This window comes from Oryctolagus cuniculus, chromosome 8, assembly GCF_051225735.1.
Source record: "Oryctolagus cuniculus isolate XC-2025 breed Fujian yellow rabbit chromosome 8, ASM5122573v1, whole genome shotgun sequence".
NCBI classification, from domain to species: domain Eukaryota; kingdom Metazoa; phylum Chordata; class Mammalia; order Lagomorpha; family Leporidae; genus Oryctolagus; species Oryctolagus cuniculus.
Genome location: NC_142874.1, coordinates 53,512,357 through 53,533,280, shown reverse-complemented (window position 1 = coordinate 53,533,280; position 20,924 = coordinate 53,512,357). Strand labels below are relative to the sequence as shown.

The 20,924-nt window shown below is 45.2% G+C and overlaps 1 protein-coding gene across 1 annotated transcript in view; it reads right to left on the bottom strand.

The window, feature by feature from the left end:
- TBC1D9 (TBC1 domain family member 9) overlaps positions 1–19,973 on the bottom strand; it is a 123,752-nt gene extending 103,779 nt beyond the window's left edge. Inside the window, exon 1 of the mRNA XM_002716945.6 lies at positions 19,158–19,973. Within this exon, the coding sequence (XP_002716991.1) occupies positions 19,158–19,287 (130 nt within the window). The 5' untranslated portion in view covers positions 19,288–19,973. The remainder of the gene's footprint in view (positions 1–19,157) is intronic.
- Between the last annotated feature and the right edge of the window lie 951 nt (positions 19,974–20,924).

Genomic DNA, 20,924 nt, shown 5'->3' with positions numbered 1-20,924 from the left:
AGGAAACCCCAACCCATCACTGTGCCGGATTTGGACCCCACTCTTGTTTCTATTCCTCCACGAGGAAAGAATCCACAAGGAGGGCCAGAGATCAGCTGAGAGAGCCACAAGCTCTGCATTACAGGGAGTCCAAGCCAGGAGCTCTCACAGGGAAGCGGGGCAGCCAAGGCAACAGCAGTCTGCAGAGGGGCAGAGCCTCCACCTGCTCATTCCACACCCGGCTCCCTCACACACACACACACACACACACACACACACACACACACACTGCACACCCCTAGGGTCTTCCTCAGAATAAGAAACCAGCAACTGTAGTTGAAGGCCTCACATCTGGATATAAGGGTAAGAGAAGGAAGCACTGGCAGTTTATCATTGTAGTCACAGACAGTGTTATATTCCTGTTGTTTAAACAGTACATAGAAAACCAGGGGCCAGCTGGTGCCGCGGCTCACTAGGCTAACCCTCCGCCTAGCGGCGCCGGCACACCGGTTCTAGTCCCGGTCGGGGCGCCGGATTCTGTCCTGGTTACTCCCCTTCCAGGCCAGCTCTCTGCTGTGGCCCGGGAGTGCAGTGGAGGATAGCCCAAGTCCTTGGGCCCTGCACCCCATGGGAGACCAGGAAAAGCACCTGGCTCCTGGCTCCTGCCATCGGATCAGCGCGGTGCGCCAGCGGCAGCGCGCCGGCTGCGGTGGCCATTGGAGGGTGAACCAACGGCAAAGGAAGACCTTTCTCTCTGTCTCTCTCTCTCTCTCTCACTGTCCACTCTGCCTGTCAAAAAAAAAAAAAAATTAAAAAAAAACAGGGGCCAACATTGTGGCACAGTGAGTGCCACTTCCAGTCCTGGCTGCTCCAACTCCCTGCTAATGCACCTGGAAAAGCCACAGAAGATGGCCTGGGTGCTTGGGAACCTGCACCCACACGAGAGACCCTGGCCCAGCAGCCATTTGGGGAGGGAACCAGCAGATGGAAGATCTCTGTCTCTCTCTGTCACCTCTCTCTGTCTCTCTCTCTCTTTCTCTGTAACTCTGCATGTCAAATAAAACATAAATAAATCTTTTTTAAAAAATCATCTGGAAATAGTATAAGAATCCTCCCAATTTACAGTATTCCTGTTGCAACCATAAATCCCTGAAAACCAGCCGGGTGAAAAATTCAGTCAAGGTGTGTAAGACCTTGGGGTACTGGCACTAATTTTTGATGCACAATCCACTTAAAGGAGCTGTGGGAAGTGGTGGAGCTTCAGCTCCAGAAAAATACACATTTCATCATTTCATTATGGCCTGCATAAAGCTTGTGCCTGATTTCAGCTTGTTCAGGACTCCCTGAAATCTCCTCCAGCATAAGTGGATAAACAAATAGCTTTGGAAACAAAGTTGTAATGATCCCACATACACCCTAAGAGTTTTATGGACGTAAGAGAAAACAAACAAATGCTAAATAAAGAAAACTTGTGACTTTTAACAGAAATTACAGTAAGATCTGCCACTATGGAATACCAAATTTACCTTTTTCCTATACTGATAGCTATAACCTCTTTGAGATTAGCCACCCTCACCACACACATGGATGTCTGAGTTCTTTCTTGAACACCCCTAGTCACAGGGCTCCCTCTTGCCTGGTTTCCCACCCAAACACTCAAGTCCTCTTCACTCCTTAACTTGAAATGCCTCCATATTGTGCATCCAAAGACAGCTGCACTGGAAGGCTGGGAATGCAGAAACCTTGGAAATCTTATTTTGGGGAAAACCAGAAACAGTTTTCAGCCTTCCTCCCTAACATCCAGTTATACTAACTGTGACCCATGGGAGAACAATGTTATACTAACTGTGACCCATGGGAGAAGGTGTAGCCTCACTCTGAGACTTCCTCTCATTTTTTTTTTTCCATACTCCAGAATTTTTTATTTCCCTTTTTAAAAAGTTTATTGTATGTTATTAAATAGGGAGACAGAGAAAGAAAATCAGAGAGAAATCTGGGCTGGCACTATGGCATTGCGGATAAAGCTGCAGCCTGCAGTGCCCGCAGTTCGAGTCCTGGCTGCTCCACTTCTGATCCAGCTTTCTACTGTGACCTGGGAAAGCAGTATAGGATGGCCCAAGTCCTTGGGCCCCTGGACCTGCGTGGGAGATCTCGAAGAAGCTCCTGGCTCCTGGCCTCAGACTGGCTCAACTCCGGCCACTGCGGCCATTTGGGGAGTGAATCGGCAGATGGAAGACCTGGCTCTCTCTCTCTGCCTCTCTGTAACTCTGCCTTTCAAATAAATAATCATAAAGAGAGAGGGAGGGGGACAGAGAGAGAGAGAGAGACAAATCTATCTTCATCCACTGGTTTACTTCCCAAATGCCCGCAAAGGCTGGGGCTGGGCCAGGTTGAAGCCAGGAACCTAGAACCCTATCCTGGTCTCACTGTGGATGTGGGGCTCAAGCACTTGGACTATCTTCTGCTGCTTTCCCAGGCCATTAGCAGGGAGCTGGATCAGAAACTGATATGGGACTTAATCTGCTGTGCCAAACCACTCACCAGATTGTATTTCTAAGACTGGGGTTCTGGCTCAGTTTCCTTTAGTTTTCCAAAGGATGAGTTCCAAGACCTCTTTCTCTCCATTTTCTGTATCTTTTTATTCCTTCTATCTTTGCAGACACAGCCAACACTGAGTACTGAGCCAAGCTCTGCCTGTTACTGGAGATACGTGACTTTCAGCAGCACTCAGTTTCCTCATCCACAGCGCAGGGAATAACACTTATATTCCATGGGGTTGTTATGAAAAATCAAACTCATGAGTATACACAAAGTTCTCAGCAGAAAGCCTTAGCCACAGAAGAATTTCAGCCAATGTCAGCTCCTTTGCCTTTATACTCGACGTTAATTGATGTTTTAATTGTAATCATGCATTAATAAAATAATGTAACTGCAATAACAATGTTTGGAAATGTTTTAGACCACATAGATTTGAAACTATTATAAAGATGCTTTTAGAAATAATGTACTTTGCATTATTCATTTTTGTAATAGATTTATAATACAATAAAGCATGAATGCAGTAAAAAGAGTAAATGAATTAGTGATTTCTTCTTTCTATGCTTCAAGTAAAGAAACCAAAAAACGAATCTGTTATGTCCTGCTTGTTTTTACTAAAGGCTGCCTCAATTCCTAGGTTAGCAGAAAGGCTAACAAATTCATCTGCACTACTGAAATGCAGAGTTGTCTTTAGTAAGGATGAAAGGGAAGTAATCTAGGCAAAAATAGCACTAGCTAAACAGAGTTCACTTTTTCTTTTTTGTTATTGTTGTTTAAAGTGTAAACAGAGCCCACGTCTGTCTTGTTCTACTTGACCTTCACTCAACAAACACCTGCCCGGCCAGCTTTGGAATAAAAGAACTGAAAGGACAGGAGGCGCAGTTCTGGGCAAGCATTCCAGCCATCACCTTCTGCAGTAGTCACCAAGTCGCTAGTCCTGTACCCTGGGCCCAAACAAAACTCACAAGAGCAGATTTCATCGCATAAAAGCAGCTACTCCAGATCCCCAGTGAACCTTAGCAGGTCTCTAGTTAGCAAACCTAGCAATGCGATGCTCGCCAGAAGGATATACAAATATCCTACCGTAATACCATGAAATGTCACTGGAAGCAAACAAGAAGCCAGAGGCAATGGCAGAACACCCAACAAAATGAATAGCCTATCCTCCAAGCTCTTTAGAACATGCACACCTGACAGGAAAGCAAACAAAACAGGAAAGTGTGCTAATGGCTTCCTCATAGCTCCCTGGCTTAACTACCAAAGGACCTTTCCAAACTGCAGATTCCTACCAACATGGAAAAATGGAATGAAAAGTATGAGTTTGTTTTGGTGCTAGAAAAACTCTGAAATCCATGCAGTTTTTTTTTTTTTAATTTTTTTTTTTTTTGACAGGCAGAGTGGACAGTGAGAGAGAGAGAGAGAGACAGAGAGAAAGGTCTTCCTTTGCCGTTGGTTCACCCTCCAATGGCCACCGCAGCCGGCGCGCTGCCGCTGGCGCACCGCGCTGATCCGATGGCAGGAGCCAGGAGCCAGGTGCTTTTCCTGGTCTCCCATGGGGTGCAGGGCCCAAGCACCTGGGCCATCCTCCACTGCACTCCCTGGCCACAGCAGAGAGCTGGCCTGGAAGAGGGGCAACCGGGACAGAATCCGGCACCCCAACCAGGACTAGAACCCGGTGTGCCGGCGCCGCTAGGCGGAGGATTAGCCTAGTGAGCCGCGGCGCCGGCCTCCATGCAGTTTTTTTACAATAAGCATTTTATGTGTATTATGGGGAAAAAAACCTTTTTGTGTGTGTGTGTGCCATATGAGGGCTCTTCCAAAAGCTCACGGAGAGGCCAGCACTGTGGTACAGCAGGTTAATCCAACACCCGTGACACTGGAATCCCATCTGAGCTCTGGTTTGAGCTCCAGTTGCTCCACTTCAGACTCAGCTCCCTTGCTAATGTGCTTGGGAAAGCCGCAGAAGGTGCCCCAAGTCCTTGGGCTCCTGCACCCACACTGAGTTCCAGGCTCCTGGCTGCATCCTGGAAGTCTTGAAGCATCTGAAGAGATGCTAGAACATATTTCCCTCACCCAGAGGATGGAGGCACCAAGGCACTTCCTGGGCTGTCCCTTTCAATCTGCAAAACACAGCAGTTGTCCTAGATGAACTCCTCTGCTTCTCTGGGGAGAAATGGTGCTTGGGTCCGTGCCATCCACATGGGAAACCAGGAAGAAGCTCCTGGCCATTGTGGCTATTTGGGGAGTGAACCAGTGGATGGAATATCTATTAGGAAAAGAGTTGCAGAACAGAGAGAAGGCAGGGTATGAATCTACAGCCAGACTGAATGTATTCAGAGAAAATAAATCCACAGAGGTGGGTGACAACTGCCGGCGTGCACAGACTGGACACGTGGCCGAGGGCCCTGACCCCAGGGGCCGGACTTTTTATATCTTAGGTGGGCTGGGGTGGGAGTGGGGGTGGGGGCAGCAGGCGGAGGTGAATTTCTCCATGAGGGTCTTTTTTTTTTTTTTTAAGATTTATTTATTTTGAAAGTCAGAGTTACACACAGAGAGGAGAGACAGAGAGAGAGAGAGAGACAGGTCTTCCATCTGCTGATTCACTCCCCAGGTGGCTACAATGGGCAGAGCTGCGCCAATCTGAAGCCAGGAGCCAGGAGCTTCTTCCAGGTCTCCCACATGGGTACAAGGGCCCTAAGACTTGGACCATCTCCTACTGCTTTCCCAGGCCATAACAGCTGGATTGGAAGAGGAGCAGCTGGGACTCAAATCAGCACCCATATGGGATGCCAGGACTGCAGATAGTAGCTTTACCCACTATGCCATAGAGTCGGCCCCCCATACTAGTCTTTCAAGTGGCCATGGGGCCTCCAAACCTGGGGAAAAATGCAGGGTGGGGGTGTAAAGACAATAGGGTGTGAAACTGAATTGAGATTTGGGGGAAAGGTATTTATCCATCTTTTGGGCAATGAACAAGAATGGCTGAGGCTTCTGTCTTTGTTCCATCAAGATCTCTCTCTCTGTCTGTCTCTCCTTCTCTGTCTGCAACTGTGTCTTTCAAAATAAGTAAATCTTAAAAAAAAGTTCATGGAAATGAACGTTATCTTTTAATCCCATTTTTCATGAACTTTATTTTTTAAGACTTATTTTATTTATTTGAAAGAAAGAGTTCCAGAGAGGGAGAGACAGGGAGAGAGAGGTCTTCCATCCGCTGGTTCACTCCCCAGATGGCCGCAACAGCCGGAGCTGAGCAGATCCGAAGCCAGGAACCAAGAGCTTCTTCCGGATCTCCCACGTGGTTCATGACTCCAAGCATCTTCTACTGCTTTCCCAGGCCATAGCAGAGAGCTGGATCAGAAGAGGATGGGCTGGCGCTGCAGGCCGGGGCTTTAACCTGCTGCGCTGCCACACCGGCCCCCATGAACTTTTGGAAGAGGAGTTACATGCGCACGTGTGCGTGTGCACAAGTACATATGCATTACAAAGAGAAAAAGGGTCTCCCTGTCTCCCACCCTAGCCCTCTCCCTGGTGATCTGAGTCTGACATTGCCAGAAAGAACTATTTGTGCAAGAAGAGGGAGACAGCAAAAGAGAGGGAGAGAGAGCCTTGAGAGATGAGGGTGGGAGGCACTGTAGAATGTAAGGTTTATGGTCATAATTACCTTCTCCAAAGCACTTGAATATTTTATGTAATTTTATGAAGCTGCCTAATACCAGCCAGATCTCCATCTGCTTCCATAGCATCTTTCTAGAAGTACAGTGTCTCCTAAACTGGAAAGGATTCAGTCACTCACACATGGGAGTGAAGTAGAACCAGCTGCCTCTTAACACCTACAGGGGACGACCAGTAAGCAGGGGACAACGATGGGACAACCACCTCTGAGTGGCTTTTCGTGTTTCCTGAATGATCCACAACTGATCTTGGAAATGTTCATGAGGGCTGCTAACAAGCTACTAAACTGGATTTTAGATAAAGCAATCAAGCTCAGTAAGGAAGAGAAACATCAGGAATGCCACCGTTGGTAACAGGCAGAGTTGTGATTGACTCCTGTGTCTACTTACTAAGCCGAGGGGTAGGGAGGCAGACAGCACAGAGATGTGGTCCAAAAACTAAGCCTTGTGGTTTTGCAATTGGCCTGCAGAATTCTCTGCTCTCCCAGCACCACAAGGCATGCATTGGCTTCGACCTCCAAGACACAGAACTCATGTGGTACCTGCCATAGCTATAAGTGTAATAAGCTGCCTAGCTCCAAACCACAAAGCTCTGATTTGTACACAACTGTGAAGCAGGCTTAGGTGGGCAGGCCCAGGAGCTGCACCACAGTTTACAAGCTGACCTCTTTATAATGTGCACCAGACAGAACCGAACCAAACCAGCAGAGTTCCTGCAACAGGAAGGCTGTCCTCACCTCTCGAATGCCTCACACTCTGAAAGGAGCTTGTAGTTGGAGTCCCGGCTGCTCCACTTCCGATCCAGCTCTCTGCTATGGCCTGGGAAAACAGTAGAAGATGGCCCAAGTCTTTGGGCCCCTGCACCTTTGTGGGAGACCCAGAAGAAGCTCCTGGCTCCTGGCTTCAGATTGGTGCAGCTCCGGCCATTGCGGCCAATTGGGGAGTGAACCAGCAGATGGAAGACCTCTTTTTCCTGCCTCTCTTCTCTCTTTGTAACTCTGACTTTCAAGTAAAATAAATAAATATTTAAAAATAAAAAAAAAGAAGTCCTCAGTTATGACATCCAGCTTCATGAGGAACTAACACAAATTTTAACCCTTTTATATATATGGAAAAGCACTAGCTGCTAAGTGTAACTAATACTTAGTATTTAGCAAGATGAAAGCATTTACCCTACAAACAAGCACTAGTTGGCCAGTCAGGGCTTCAAGAACATTGCTTTACTATTTCTCGCTCATCCCTGGGAGTTCTTTGATTGTTTAGTTATCAAATAGGGCATATTCCTAGCTGTGAAGATCTCCACTAGGTATAAAAAACCCAAAGTCCTAAACGCTTCAATGCTCTAACTCAGATGGAACAAGGTGATGCAGCTTAAAATAAGTCAGCACTACTATGAGCTGCAGGCCTGGGTCCTTAACTCCCCGGGACCTGTTCATCCAAGCCTGGTCACTAGGTTCATATTCACTCAGCAGCAGAGACTTGCCACCTCTTCCTTTTATATCTTGGTGAAGTTCAGTACCCCATGCTGAAACCTCTATGCTTTTACTCCCTTGGGGGCCAGGAAGCTCCCAAAATTGATGGCAAATTTTGGGAGGGCTCTCATTTTTCTGGAGATACATAATCCATAGCTTCTCTTAGATTCTCAAGTGTGCATGGGGGAAGAGGAGCAGGAGAGAAGGAGTATAAGAGGAGAACAAGGTTAACGTACCTCATTGTAATTAGTCTTGTAAAAAATACTCAATAAATACAGAATCAAATAGGCTCCCATTATGATCTATGGGACCTAGAGCAAGCCACTCAATCTCTCTAAAACTCTGTTTTCTTTCTATAAAACGGGAATAATAGTAACACCTACTTTACAATGAAGACAAGTAATTTGTACCGATACCTACTACTGAGAAAAACTACACGGAACTGGATAAAATATTCTAAAAAATATAAAAAGAGGAAAATTATCTTACCCGAGGAAGGAAGGCTCAGGAAGAAGGGGGAGCTGCTGAGGAGCTGAGAGTCCAGGTGTTGCCTTCAACAAAATCATGAACTGGACAGACCAGACCAGGAGTCAGTGCCACCCAAGGGGAGGAAAGCTAACAGGGCTCCTCTCCCGTTAGCCTGGGAAGCTAGAGGGCTTTGACCTCATCATATGTGTCAATTTCAAGCAAAACCACCTGGATTAGGGCTCAGATTTTAAGTATATTAATACTTAAAATTAAAGTAATTCTGATTTAAACTAGAAGGAAAAATTTCCTTATAGAACATAGCATCATAGCACTGGGGCTGGCGCTGTGATGTAGCGGGTAAAGCCGCCGCCTGCAGCACCAGCATCCCATATGGGCACTGGTTCGAGTCCTGGCTACTCCACTTCCGATCCAGCTCTCTGCTATGGCCTGGGAAAGCAGCAGAAGATGGCCCAAGTCCTTGGCCATTGTGGCAATTTTGGGAGTGAACAAGTGGATGGAAGACCTAGCTCTCTCTTTCCTCTCTCTGCCTCTGCCTCTTTGTAACTCGGCCTTTCAAATAAATAAATATATCTTTAAAAAAAAAAAGAAAATAACATTATCTTCTACTTCAAACTACTTCGACAAAGTAGAAGTAGAATGTTCACTACATAATTGAATATATCGTGGCATGAAGTGTGATATAACAGCAAAAATGAAAACTAGGAGAAACAGTAAACAACAGAAAAGATTCATTTGGGCTCATGATATTGAACTTAAAAGAGACAGTAAGAGTAAGACATCACACATGCTCAAAACAGATTAAAAAAAAAAAAAACAAGCTTTGGACTAGAAGATCTTTTTAAAATGAACCAAGTGGAAATTTTAGAATTGAGAAACCAATTAAGAACAGTTGAGATTAAACATTGCTGGGCAAAGAGTAAACTGTAACACAGATCAGAAGAAAATAGTCAAAATGAAACAAGTAAAAATCAGGAGGTAGCTGACACAGAAAATACAATGAAGAGGTGTAACCTACATATAACTTGAGTACCAGAAAGAATTGGCGAAGAAAGCAACATATTTAAAGCAATAGTGAATGAGAAGTTTATAAAAGATTAAAGAAGTCCTACTACTTCCAAGCAGGACTTTAAAATATTGACAAATATCTGGATCATAGTAAAACTACAGAAAATCAAGAGTCAAAGAGAAAAACCTTAAAAGCAACTGGAGAAAAAAGTGTCATCATCTACACGGAGTTATAACTGAGAGTGAAAATTTATTTGTCAAAAGACATAATGTGAACCAGAAGACAATTGAACAATATATTAACCATGCTTAAAAAACATTAACTGGCAACCAATTAAAACAAAAATGTCAAGGCCAAAAGCATATGGAGATGGTCACAGATTTATTAACACAGAGAAAATTTGTACACCAGGCTTTTGCTACAGAAAAAGTAAAGAATGACTTTTAGGTAGAAGTTATTCCAGAGAAAAAATTCAGATATCAGAGAAGAAAAGTACCACAAAAATAGTAAACATGGAAATCTAACTGAATGCAGACTTTAAAAATTAGTAGTAATTAGACATTCTTACATTGAAAATATATTAAGAATTAAAATACATTACAATGGCATATAAATTGGGAGTAAGGGTAAATGGAGTTCAAGTATTGCAAGATTTTTTTCATTAAACAAGAAAAGATTAAAAGCAACAGAAAAGATTAAATGTACCAATTGTAAAAATAAAAAATAGGGGCCAGCACTGTGGCATAATGGATAAAGCGCCCCACCCCCCGCCCCCTGTAGTGCTGGCATCCCATATGGGTGCCGGTTCAAGTCCTGGCTGCTCCACTTCTGATCCAGCTCTCTGCTATGGCCTGGGGAAGCAGTAGAAGATGGCCCAAGTTCTTGGGCCCCTGCACCCACGTGGGCAACCCAGAAGAAGCTCCAGGCTACTGGTTCTCTCTCTCTCTCTCTCTCTCTCTCTCTGCCTCTCCTTCTCTCTGTGTAACTCTAACTTTCAAATAAATAAATCTTAAAAAAATAAAAAAAAAATAAAAAATAAAAGTACCACTTGACAATAAATCAAAAATGAATTTGTAATCTCCCAAGTAACTACTAAAAGAAAAATGAAATGAATATAAAACTTCTAGCTAATATAGAGCCTTTCAAAAATGTAAAATATAGAAAAATCGGGGTGGGAGGGGCTATTGTGGTGCACTGGGTTCTGAAAACACTGGCATCCCACATTGGACTGCCTGTTTGAGTCCTGACTGCTCCACTTCCAATCCAGTGCCCTTCTAATGCCCTGTGAAAGCAGCAGATGATGATCAAGTACTTGGGTTCTTGCCATCCACATGGAGACCCAAATGGAGTTCCAGTCCCTGGTTCTCTCTCTCTCTCTCTCTCTCTTTATTTGACAGATAGAGTTAGACAGTGAGAGAGAGAGAGACAGAGAGAAAGGTCTTCCTTCTGTTGGTTCACTCCTCAAATGGCCGCTACGGCTGGCATGCTGCGCCGATCTGAAGCCAGGAGCCAGGTGCTTCTTCCTGATCTCCCATGTGGGTGCAGGCACACAAGCACTTGGGCCATCCTTCACTGCCCTCCTGGGCCACAGCAGAGAGCTGGACTGGAAGAGGAGCAACTGGGACTAGAATCCAGCGCCCATATGGGATGCTGGCGCCGCAGGCAGAGGATTAGCCAAGTGAGCCATGGTGCCGGCCTCTCTTTCTCTCTCTCTCTCTCTCAAACAAAAAGTCAAAGAAAAAAAATTAAAACAAACGAACAAAACTTATTCCAGGGCAGGCATTTGGAACAGCCATTAAACTGCAGCTTGGGACACCGCAGGTCCCACAGTAGCATGTCTGAGTTCAAGTACCAGCTCTGCTCTCCATTCCAGCATCTATGTATTTACCTACCTACCTACCTTCCAAATTAAAAAAAAAAAAAAAATTAGGATGAAAAATTTATCGGGGCCGGCGCTGTGGCGTAGCAGGTAAAGCCGCCTTCTGCAGTGATGGCATCCCATATGGGAGCCGGTTCAAGTCCCGGCTGCTCCACTTCCAATCCAGCTCTCTGCTATGGCCTGGGAAAGCAGCAGAAGATGGCCCAAGTTCTTGGGCCCCTGCACCTGCGTGGGAGACCTGGAGGTAGCTTCTGGCTCCTGGCTTCGGATCAGACCAACTTCTGCTATTGCGACCATTTGGGGAGTACACCAGCGGATAGAAGACACTCTCTCTCTCTCTCTCTCTCTCTCTCTCTATGCCTGCCTCTGCCTCTGCCTCTCTGTAACTTGGCCTTTCAAATAAATAAATAAATCTTTTTTTAAAAATGGACTTTAAAAAAATCAGTACCTGTCATTTACAGAAGGCATCTAAAATGTAAGACTATAGAAAAGCTAAAAGTAAAAGTGTAAAAAAGATATCATACAAACACTAATCAAATAAATCTTTTGCATCCTTTCTCCTCTTTCTATATATATATATATTTTTTTTTGACAGGCAGAGTGGACAGTGAGAGAGAGAGAGAGAGACAGAGAGAAAGGTCTTCCTTTTGCCATTTGTTCACCCTCCAATGGCCACCGCGGCCAGCGTACCGTGCTGATCCGAAGGCAGGAGCCAGGTACTTATCCTGGTCTCCCATGGGGTGCAGGGCCCAAGCACCTGGGCCATCCTCCACTGCACTCCCTGGCCACAGCAGAGAGCTGGCCTGGAAGAGGGGCAACTGGGACAGAATCCGGCGCCCCGACCGACCAGGACTAGAACCTGGTGTGCCGGCGCTGCTAGGCGGAGGATTAGCCTATTGAGCTGCGGCGCCGGCCCCCCTCTTTCTATTTTTATAGATGACTTGTTCTTTTTTAAGAAATAGGATTGTAATTTTTGTAAAAAAAAATACTTATTTATTTGAAAGGCACAGTTTATACAGAAAGAAAGGGAGAGATACAGAAACAGAAAGAGAAATCTCCCAACCACTGGTTCACACTGCAAATGGCCGTCCGAAGCCAAGAACCAGGAGCTTCTTACAGGTCTCCCTCCTGGGCAGCAGGGGCCCAAGCACTTGGGCCATCTTCACTAAAGCACTGGATCAGAAGTGGAGCAGCTGGGACTGGAACCCTCACCTATATGGGATGCCAGCATTGCAGGCAGCAGTTTGACCCACTACACCACATGGTTGCCTCACTTTTTTTTTTTTTTTTCAAATAAATCTTTTGTAACTGTAATAATGGGATGAAAGCAATTTCGGAAATATAAGTGGACATTTCATAATGTTAAAATTATTAATTCATGAGGAGTATATTGAAATCATGTATATATACCTAAGAATAAAGCCTCAAACCACAAAAAAAAACAAAAACTGAAAGAACCATAAGGAGAAATAGCCAAAGGTAAAGTTATTATTGAAAAAGTGAACATATCTGTATCTGTAACTGACAGAATTTGATTTTTAAAATATTGAATACTTGAACACAAGTACTTATCAAATAAATATAAAGAAATCATTAATCCAACAACTGCCAAATACATGTTCTTCTCATGTGGAACATACTAACATTTACAAAGTCTGACCAGCAGCAGGACAAAAAACAAATTTTAATAAATTCCAAAGCACTGAAGTCATACAAAATATGATTATGGTTCCTGACTGCATTAAAGTAAATACCAAATGAAAATTAAAAAATACATGTAAGTAACTGGAGCTATTAAAAAAAAGATGAGAATGTAAAATAAGTTCTACTGCCAGTGAAACAATCACAAAAGTAAAACATATAAAGTTTAGTTGCACAATACAGATGAAAGCCATGTATACACAGAAGATTATAGTCCTAAGGAGCAAATATTAGAAAACAAGGCTGAAAAACAACTAGCTAAGCATTACCTTTAAGGTGAGAAATTAGCAATTTATGCCCAAAGGAAACAGATGGAAGGAAATAAAGATAATTGTAGAAATTAATAGAAAGTAAGCATATACAGAGGGTCCTGCAGTTATTCTTTTAAAAAAAACTAAAATTGATAAATTCCTAGAAAGACTAGTTAAGAAAGGGAAGGCACAAATAATAAATATCAAGAATAAAAAAGGGGACATCATAGTATACCTAGACATTAAAAACAAGAGACTATTATTAATAAATGTGTGTCAATATATTTGAAAATCTAGATGAAAAGGGTAAATCCTAGGCATTTAATGCAACTTATATAACTGACAGTAAAAGCCATTTCAGTAATGTTATTCTATTCAAGAAATTTAAAATATTCCCATTTCAAGGTCAGACAGCCTTACTAATAAATTCTGCCAAACATGTAAGAATGAAACAGTATAGATATCACACTAACTCCTCTAGAATATAGAACAGAGTGAGTACTCTCCAGCTTATATCTTAAGGCAAGGATAACCTTAATATCAACATTTGACAAGGATGCTATGAAAAAGACAAATTATAGGCCAATTCAACTAATTTGTGAAGAAACAAAATGCAAAATAAATTATTAGAATATTGTATTAATATATATACAAAAAGAATAATATATCATAGCCAAGTTGGATTACAAGTCTGGTTAAACACTTGAAAACCAGTTAGTATAAGTAACCACTTCTAACAGAACAGAAGAGAAATCACGTCTCACAGGATATAGAAATAGCATTTGACAAAACTCGGCATCCAGAGCCACCCTCTCACCCAATCTGCAACGGATGTGCGCCTGTGCGTGGGGGCCCTGGTGCTAAAGCACTCCTGAATGATCTGCTTCTGGGTCGGGGTTTCGCTCCCAGCACAGCAGCTCCCTTGCTGAAAGTCAACCCTCCACTCAAGAGTTTGGAAAACAACAACAACAAAAAAAACCCAGCACTCATATATACTCAAAAATTCTTGGCAAACTAGGATAAGAACACCTCTGAAATGAAAATGAAAAAAATCTTGGGGTGGCATTGAGCCTAGCAATTAAGACACCCATGTTCCACAACAGAGCACCTGGGTTCAATTCCCAGTTCCTGACTCCAACTTCCTGCTAAAACAGACACTGGGAGGCAGTGGTGCAGGCTCAGATGGGAGACCTGGTTTGCATTCCCAACTCCTGACCTCCTTTCCCAGCCCCAACTCCTGAAAGCATCTGGGTAGTGAACCAGAAGTTGGGACGCCTCTCTATTGGTCTGTCTGTCTCTCCTTCTCTCTGCCTTTCAGATAATTAAATATATAATTTTTAAAAATTTATAAAAATCATCCTACCTAACAATGAACAAATGTTCAAAGTCTTTTTTGAGACCTGCAAAGGCGCAGCATTGGTAAGATTATTTCACAAATTCACAACAGCACAAGAGGTTCCAGCCTAAGAAGAAAGGCAAAAAGACTTTTTAAAATATAAAGACTAGAAAGGAAATAAAACTATCATTATTACCAGATGACATGGTTGTCTGTGTTAAAAACACAAAAAAATCTACAGATAAATTACTAGAGTTCATTGCCTAAGTTAACTATGCTCTGAATACAAGGTCAATATAAAAAACCAATTGTGCATTTCTACATCTTAGCAAATTGAACTATAATATAAATTTTAAAAAATACAAACATCTAATAGAATAAAAACACTAAATATCTAGGAATAACCTAAAATGTGTAAAACATTTATACCAAAAGCTATGAAACATTACTGAGAGAAATTTTTAAAGATTACAATAGAGAAGCACTCCATGTTCATGGAGTAGAAGACTGGATATTATTAAGGCAACAGTTCTTCCAAAATTTATTTATAGAGTCAATGTAATCTGAATCAAAAACCCCCAAGAGTTTTAAGTCTTTGTTGCTGCTATTGTTTTCTTTTGATGGCACTTAACAAACATTCTAAAAGACTCTTAAACAAGATAAAAGGACTTGATCTACTGAACACAAACTATTAGAAAACTACAATGTATTGGTATAAAACATGTTAATAAACAAGACGAATGGTCTATAAAGTCTAAAACAGACCCACATTGTTTGGGCATTTGATTTATGATAAAAAGACAACCCTACAAAGCAGTGGAAACGGAAAAGTCTAACAAATCATGCTGGGTCAAATGTATGGTCCCATAAAAAATTAAATAAAATAAACTTGACCCTATCCCACACAATACTCAAGGACTCACTCTCCGTGAATTGTAGATGGAAATTTGGGGGTTTACACTATAACATTTCTGGAAGATAACACAGATTATATCCTCCAAGTAGAAAAAGACACACTGAACAGGACACAACAAAACATTAACATAAAAGAAACAGATTATAAAGGACTTGCACATTAAAATTAAGAACATCTGTTCTCATTAAGATAGCGAACATGAAAGCAACAGAATGAAGAGATTACCACACATTTAACCAACTTATATCCAACACATAAAAAATTGACAAGTCGGTAAGAAAAAGATAACGATCCAGTTAAAAAATGACCAATTATGTCACAAAGCACTTCAAATGGCCAATAAAAATATAAGATGGTACTCAACTTCATCAGCTAGTACAAAGCGAATTAACCCCATCATGTGATATTACTGCAAAACCACCATAATGGCTACAATCACAAAGACCAACAATGTTGGCAAGGAAAACTTCCATGTGCTACTAGTGGGAGTATATTGGTACAACAACTTTGGAAAACAGCTTCGTATTATCTACTAATATTGATGATACACATATCATAGGACGTGTCAGTGCCTCTCTTGAATACCAAACACCAATGTATTCCCACAGGTACCAAGAAACATATGCGAGAATAACCACGTTCCCAGTCAGACCATCCACAAGGCTCATCTACAACAGAGCAGATAGGCAAATAATGGTATCTTTATATAATAGCTTTCTATGCAGTACAGAAAAATGAACAAACCACAGCCACCAGTAACAGGATTATCACAGGCTCAATGCTGAACAAAAGAATCCAGGCACAAAAAGATGCATATCCTAAGAATCTATTTTAATCCTTGCTCAAATAAACAAGCAAGACCAAAGCAGGTTTAGGAATATGGTCTTTGTGGAAAACACCATAGGAAAAGCAGGGATGCATTTGCCAAGAACCATCAGGACACATCCTACCTTTGGGGGAGGCGGAGAGTAGTGACTGGGTAAAAGTCACAAGACAGGTTCAGGACCATTAGCAATGCTCTATTTTTTTAGCCTGGTGCTGGGCTGCAAGGTGTTCAGTTTGAAATACAGCATCACAGTTCTGCCTCTTGCGTCCTTCCGTGCGTGTGTATGGGATCGCAGAGTTAAATAAATCAAATGCATCTACAATAGAAGACTTCACTGAATCAGCATCTGTATCTATATCTACACTTACATATCGCCTGGAAACAGGCACAGAATAGCTTACACAGCAGCAGCTGTGTCCACTCTGGCCTATTACTGCTTAAGCTTTCTGTGCTACCATCTTATCAAATGCCACGGTGACTACACTTTGAGCACACCTAGCAGCCTGCATTCAGCAGGTTTCCGCTTGTCATCCATTTGCTTCACCAACACACATGCATTGCTCCAAATCACGCACATTCGCTACAAATCCTGAGATGTCCAGCCAATCGCCAACAACTGAAGCCCAACAGCTGCTCCTCCCTCCTTGCCTCACACACTGATCTGCAAGTGTTACTTCTTAGGGAAATCTTTCCTTTGGACCCAATCCACTTATATCTCCAATGAGGGCAACCCCACAACCCAACATCATTTTCTTCTCCTCGTATTTACACTAATCATTCTTGGTTTGCCCCTGCCTCCCAGATACACCCCTGGGAGGGTGCTCCCAAGGGACTACATCCCCAGGACTCGGTGTCCAGCCAGCTTCTACGGGACCCAGCTTCTACGGGGTTCCATTGATGGAAGGCAAGCGGGAGGGGACCGGGAAGAAGTCTGAGCGACAGAGAGCTTCCCACCCCTAGTTGCTGTGGTCTGCGTTTCCAGGGGTGGCTGCCGCTCTCCAAGTCCCAGCTCTTCCTCCCTGGCTTAGGTTTTCAGGGACTCCAGGAACACCTGGGGTAAGAGCATCTACTGCTTTGCCTGTCTCTAGTTTTACTAACTCTGCCTCCATCCTCCTTTTCACTAAACTCTTCATCTGAATTATGTTGGATTCTGATTTTCTGCTGGGCCCTCATGCAGGGCCAGTTCCACATGAATTCACGTCTTTACTTCACAGTCTTCTGCTAAGGCTGTGAGCTTCATGACACCAGCACTTCAGAAACTGCCAACAAATATTTGCTAAGTGATTTCGTAAGTTCATGAGTAAACGAGCTCACATTCAAATCAGAATACACGACACGTAGCACAAGGATTTCTCAGACGCTCCTGCTACATTTCACACACGTGGCACCTCCCCATTAGACCAAATCTTTTACCTCCCTTGGCTGAAAACAGCCTTTGTGGCAGGGATATTTTCCTTCTGAGAATTATTCCAATTATTCCAGCAGCAGTAAGTAAAATAGCTAAGTTCTCAACTTTAAAGATGTAATTCTATAGATCTGAAGTAAGTTCTCAGTGATGAGACTCCAAGTGGACAGCAGCCAGATGAAGCTCTAAGTAACACTTGGAACACAATAAAAATGCTAAGAAAAAGGAAGACTCTGCATGGCAGATTTGTCACACCCTATTATTGCAAAGGACCCCAGGATAGCAGAAGAGTCACCTCCAACAGGAAACGTTCTTTGTTAACTGAGACAAACTGCCTACTCTACATTGTTGACCTAGGTTGAAACTGAGATCCCAGTATGAGAGATATGAAAGTTAATATTAACTTTTTTTAGCTAGATAACGTGTACAAAACAAACTGGGTAACTCTGATTTCCAGAAGGGGGTCAGCAGCTCTGGACATTTATTTCTTCTCTTGTATGGTAGAAAAAGTGCAAGAAAGAAACAAAGAAGAAATCAGATTAGCCACAGGCCATCTGACTCACTAGGTGGGTCTTTCAAACATATGTCAGGAGCTGCTGCTCCTCCAGATTTGAATTTCAGTCTTGAAGAACCTAGCTTATAAATTTAATAACAAAATGCACAGTGTATCGCAAATTTTCATTTCACAGCAGGGCATTCTGAAAGCAATTTGTCCTGCGTGCAAGATCCTGGAGAGTGAGGGTCTCTACTCTGAAAAGGTCAAAGTTCATCTCTTTTCTGCATTCTCTTTTCTAAACTTTTATATCCTCTGCTAACTTTCTCACGGTGAAAAGTATTCCTGTTCTATTCGTTCTAACCAGCAGGGAGAGAGGAAGGTACACTCTAGTACAGTATACGTTAAGATTTTGTATAACCTCAAATCCCCCCCCCACACACACACACTCTGCAAACGAGTTCGTAAAGGAAAACCTTTCTAAGGCATTATTTGGGATATGGGTCTCATTTTGACCCAATAACCCCGAATTATCAATATGACACGGCTTCAGTTACAGTCACAATAACAACGCTCCGTGTTGGCAGTCGGCGACGAAGTCATCTAGTTAAAATAGTCAGAACGCAGCTTTATAGACGATTCTTAGTACAAGGAGAACTAGACAACTTATTTTTGCTTTATATCTAATTAGGTACAACAAAAGAATTCCCCTTTCCTTATTCATTCTCTTCGGTCATAACTCATATAGGAAATGACCACATCAGCTCCTGGCTGATTGCTTCCCTGCAAACAAAAGAGCATTCTGTCCCCAATCCCGTTACTGCCAGTAAAGACACCGAGGTAAAAATCAACAGTCCTCCATCCTTCTGCACACAGAAAGCAGGTTTTTTTTTTTTTTTTTTTTTTAAGAGGCGGAGGGAATGCTGCATTCAGTTCACCCGGGATAACGCTCTCCCCGTGCCGACTCACTCATCTCCATTCTCAGCAGTAGCATCCACTCAAGGAGCGCCCGGGGAGCGAAGGACCCCCGGAGCACGACAGGGTCCGAGGGGCAGCCTTGCCGCTGCCAGCCTGGAAATCACGGCTGCCGCCGCCTTGCACGCGCGCCGCGCAGCCCGCGGGACCGGGCGGCGTCTCAGGTGCCCGAAGCCCCGGGCCGCCCGCAGCTCCCGCAGGGCCCGGCCGGGGTCCTTACCCGCTAGTCCGCCGCCGCCGCCCCCATCGCCGGCGTGCCCCTTCCTCCGCTGCAGGATGAAGTAGGGGTTGGCCCTCTCGGTGATCCACAGCGCGTTGGCCAGCAGCACCTCCTCGGGGTTCACCCACATGTTCCCGGCCGCCGCGGGCCGACGCACAATGGGCCGCGGGTCGGCTCCTGCTCGCCCCAGCGTGCACAGGCGCGCACTCCGGGTACACGCTCGCCCGCCCGCCCGCTAGGTGCGGCGGCGGCCAGCGGCTTCACCAGGGCGCTCCGGCCCCTAGCAAGCCCCAGCGGGCGGCCGAGGAGCACCGCGAGGACGCGAGCCCGGCGAGCAGCATCCTCCTCCCCCCCGGCGCCGCAGACGCCCAGGCCCGCCGCTCGGCAGCCGGCCCCGGCGCACGGCGGCGGGAGGAGGAAGGGGAACGGGAGGAGGAGGAGGAAGTGGTGTGGCTCAGTCCCAGGATCCGGCTCGGCGACGCGAGCGCTTCGGCCCCGCGGCCAGGGCCGGGCTGGGGCGCGGCTGCTCCCGCGGCGTTCACCCGGACTCCTGGGCGCCTCCGCCTGCAGCTACTCGGAGCTCCCGAGGTCAGCGCGCCTTACTCTCGCCCAGCTCCCCCACTGGAAGGACGCTCCGGACACTGCGAATGAATGACGCCAGCGCCGCTGACTCGGAGCGAGCCGGGGGAGACTCGCTTTCCGCGGCCGCGGGTCCCCCCGCGGGCTCTGCGCGCCGAGCCGGGCAGCAGTGGCTGGCTTCGGGCGAGCCTTCCGGGGGACCGGGAGCCCAGCCCTCGGCCCCACGCCCACCCCAGCTGGGAGGACGCTGCCAGGCTGCGCGCGGGCGCGTGTGCTGTTTGTGTGTGTCAGGTGGACGCTGTACGGGATGGCGCCACCCCCTTCCCCAGGAAATGTATGCTGCACGGTTCCAGAGCCGGAGCGAGCTAGACAGTCGGTTGGGAAGCGGACGCAGCCAATGGTTGGCGATGTTTTTGTTTCCTGCATCCCTAGGGCAAGTCATGCGCTAAACTTGTCGCCGCCTGTGACCCCTCCCCCTCCCCATTCCATTGTAATTAAAGTGGCCCGGCTAAGTGCATTACATCACTTCTTTCCTTGACCTGTAGGGCATGAGCAATAGCGAAGTTGGAAGCGGCCCAAAAGCTTAGACCAACTGATTCACACCACAGCTGATCCTATACCAGGCATCTGGAGCTTCGAGGGCGGCGCATGGCAGAATTCAGAGGTTTATCCACGCTTAGAAGATGGAATTTTTTTTTTTTTTTTTAACGAAAGTGAAACCAGAGGCCAGCGTTTTCCCTAGACAGTTTCACGCTCCTTTGCGTGGCGACCGCAGCCCATCTGCCCGCGTATCTGTCGACCTTGTGTTCGCCCAGATCTGGGGGAGAGCGAAAACAAGCTCTTCTTCCCACGCTTGCCAGACTCTGGGGAGTCACTGGACGCAGCCTTGCCCAGGGCGTCGAGCGAGTCTAGGGGTTTCTTCCTTGCCCAATAGGCCGGGCATTCAGATAAAGCATTCTGGCGTTGCTGCGGTTGGAATGGGGCCCCTCCCAAATTCAGGTGTTGCCCCTGTGCGGGTCTTAAGAGGCGGGGCTGTGGAGAGGCGATCTGGCCGCGAGAGCACCGCCCTCTGGAGTGGGATTAATGCCCGAACAGAAGAGGTTTTACCCAGCGGCTGCTAGTTTGCCCTCAGCCATCGTCTGCCACTGGACACACAGCAGTCTGGCCAGAGCAGACCTGATGGTGAAC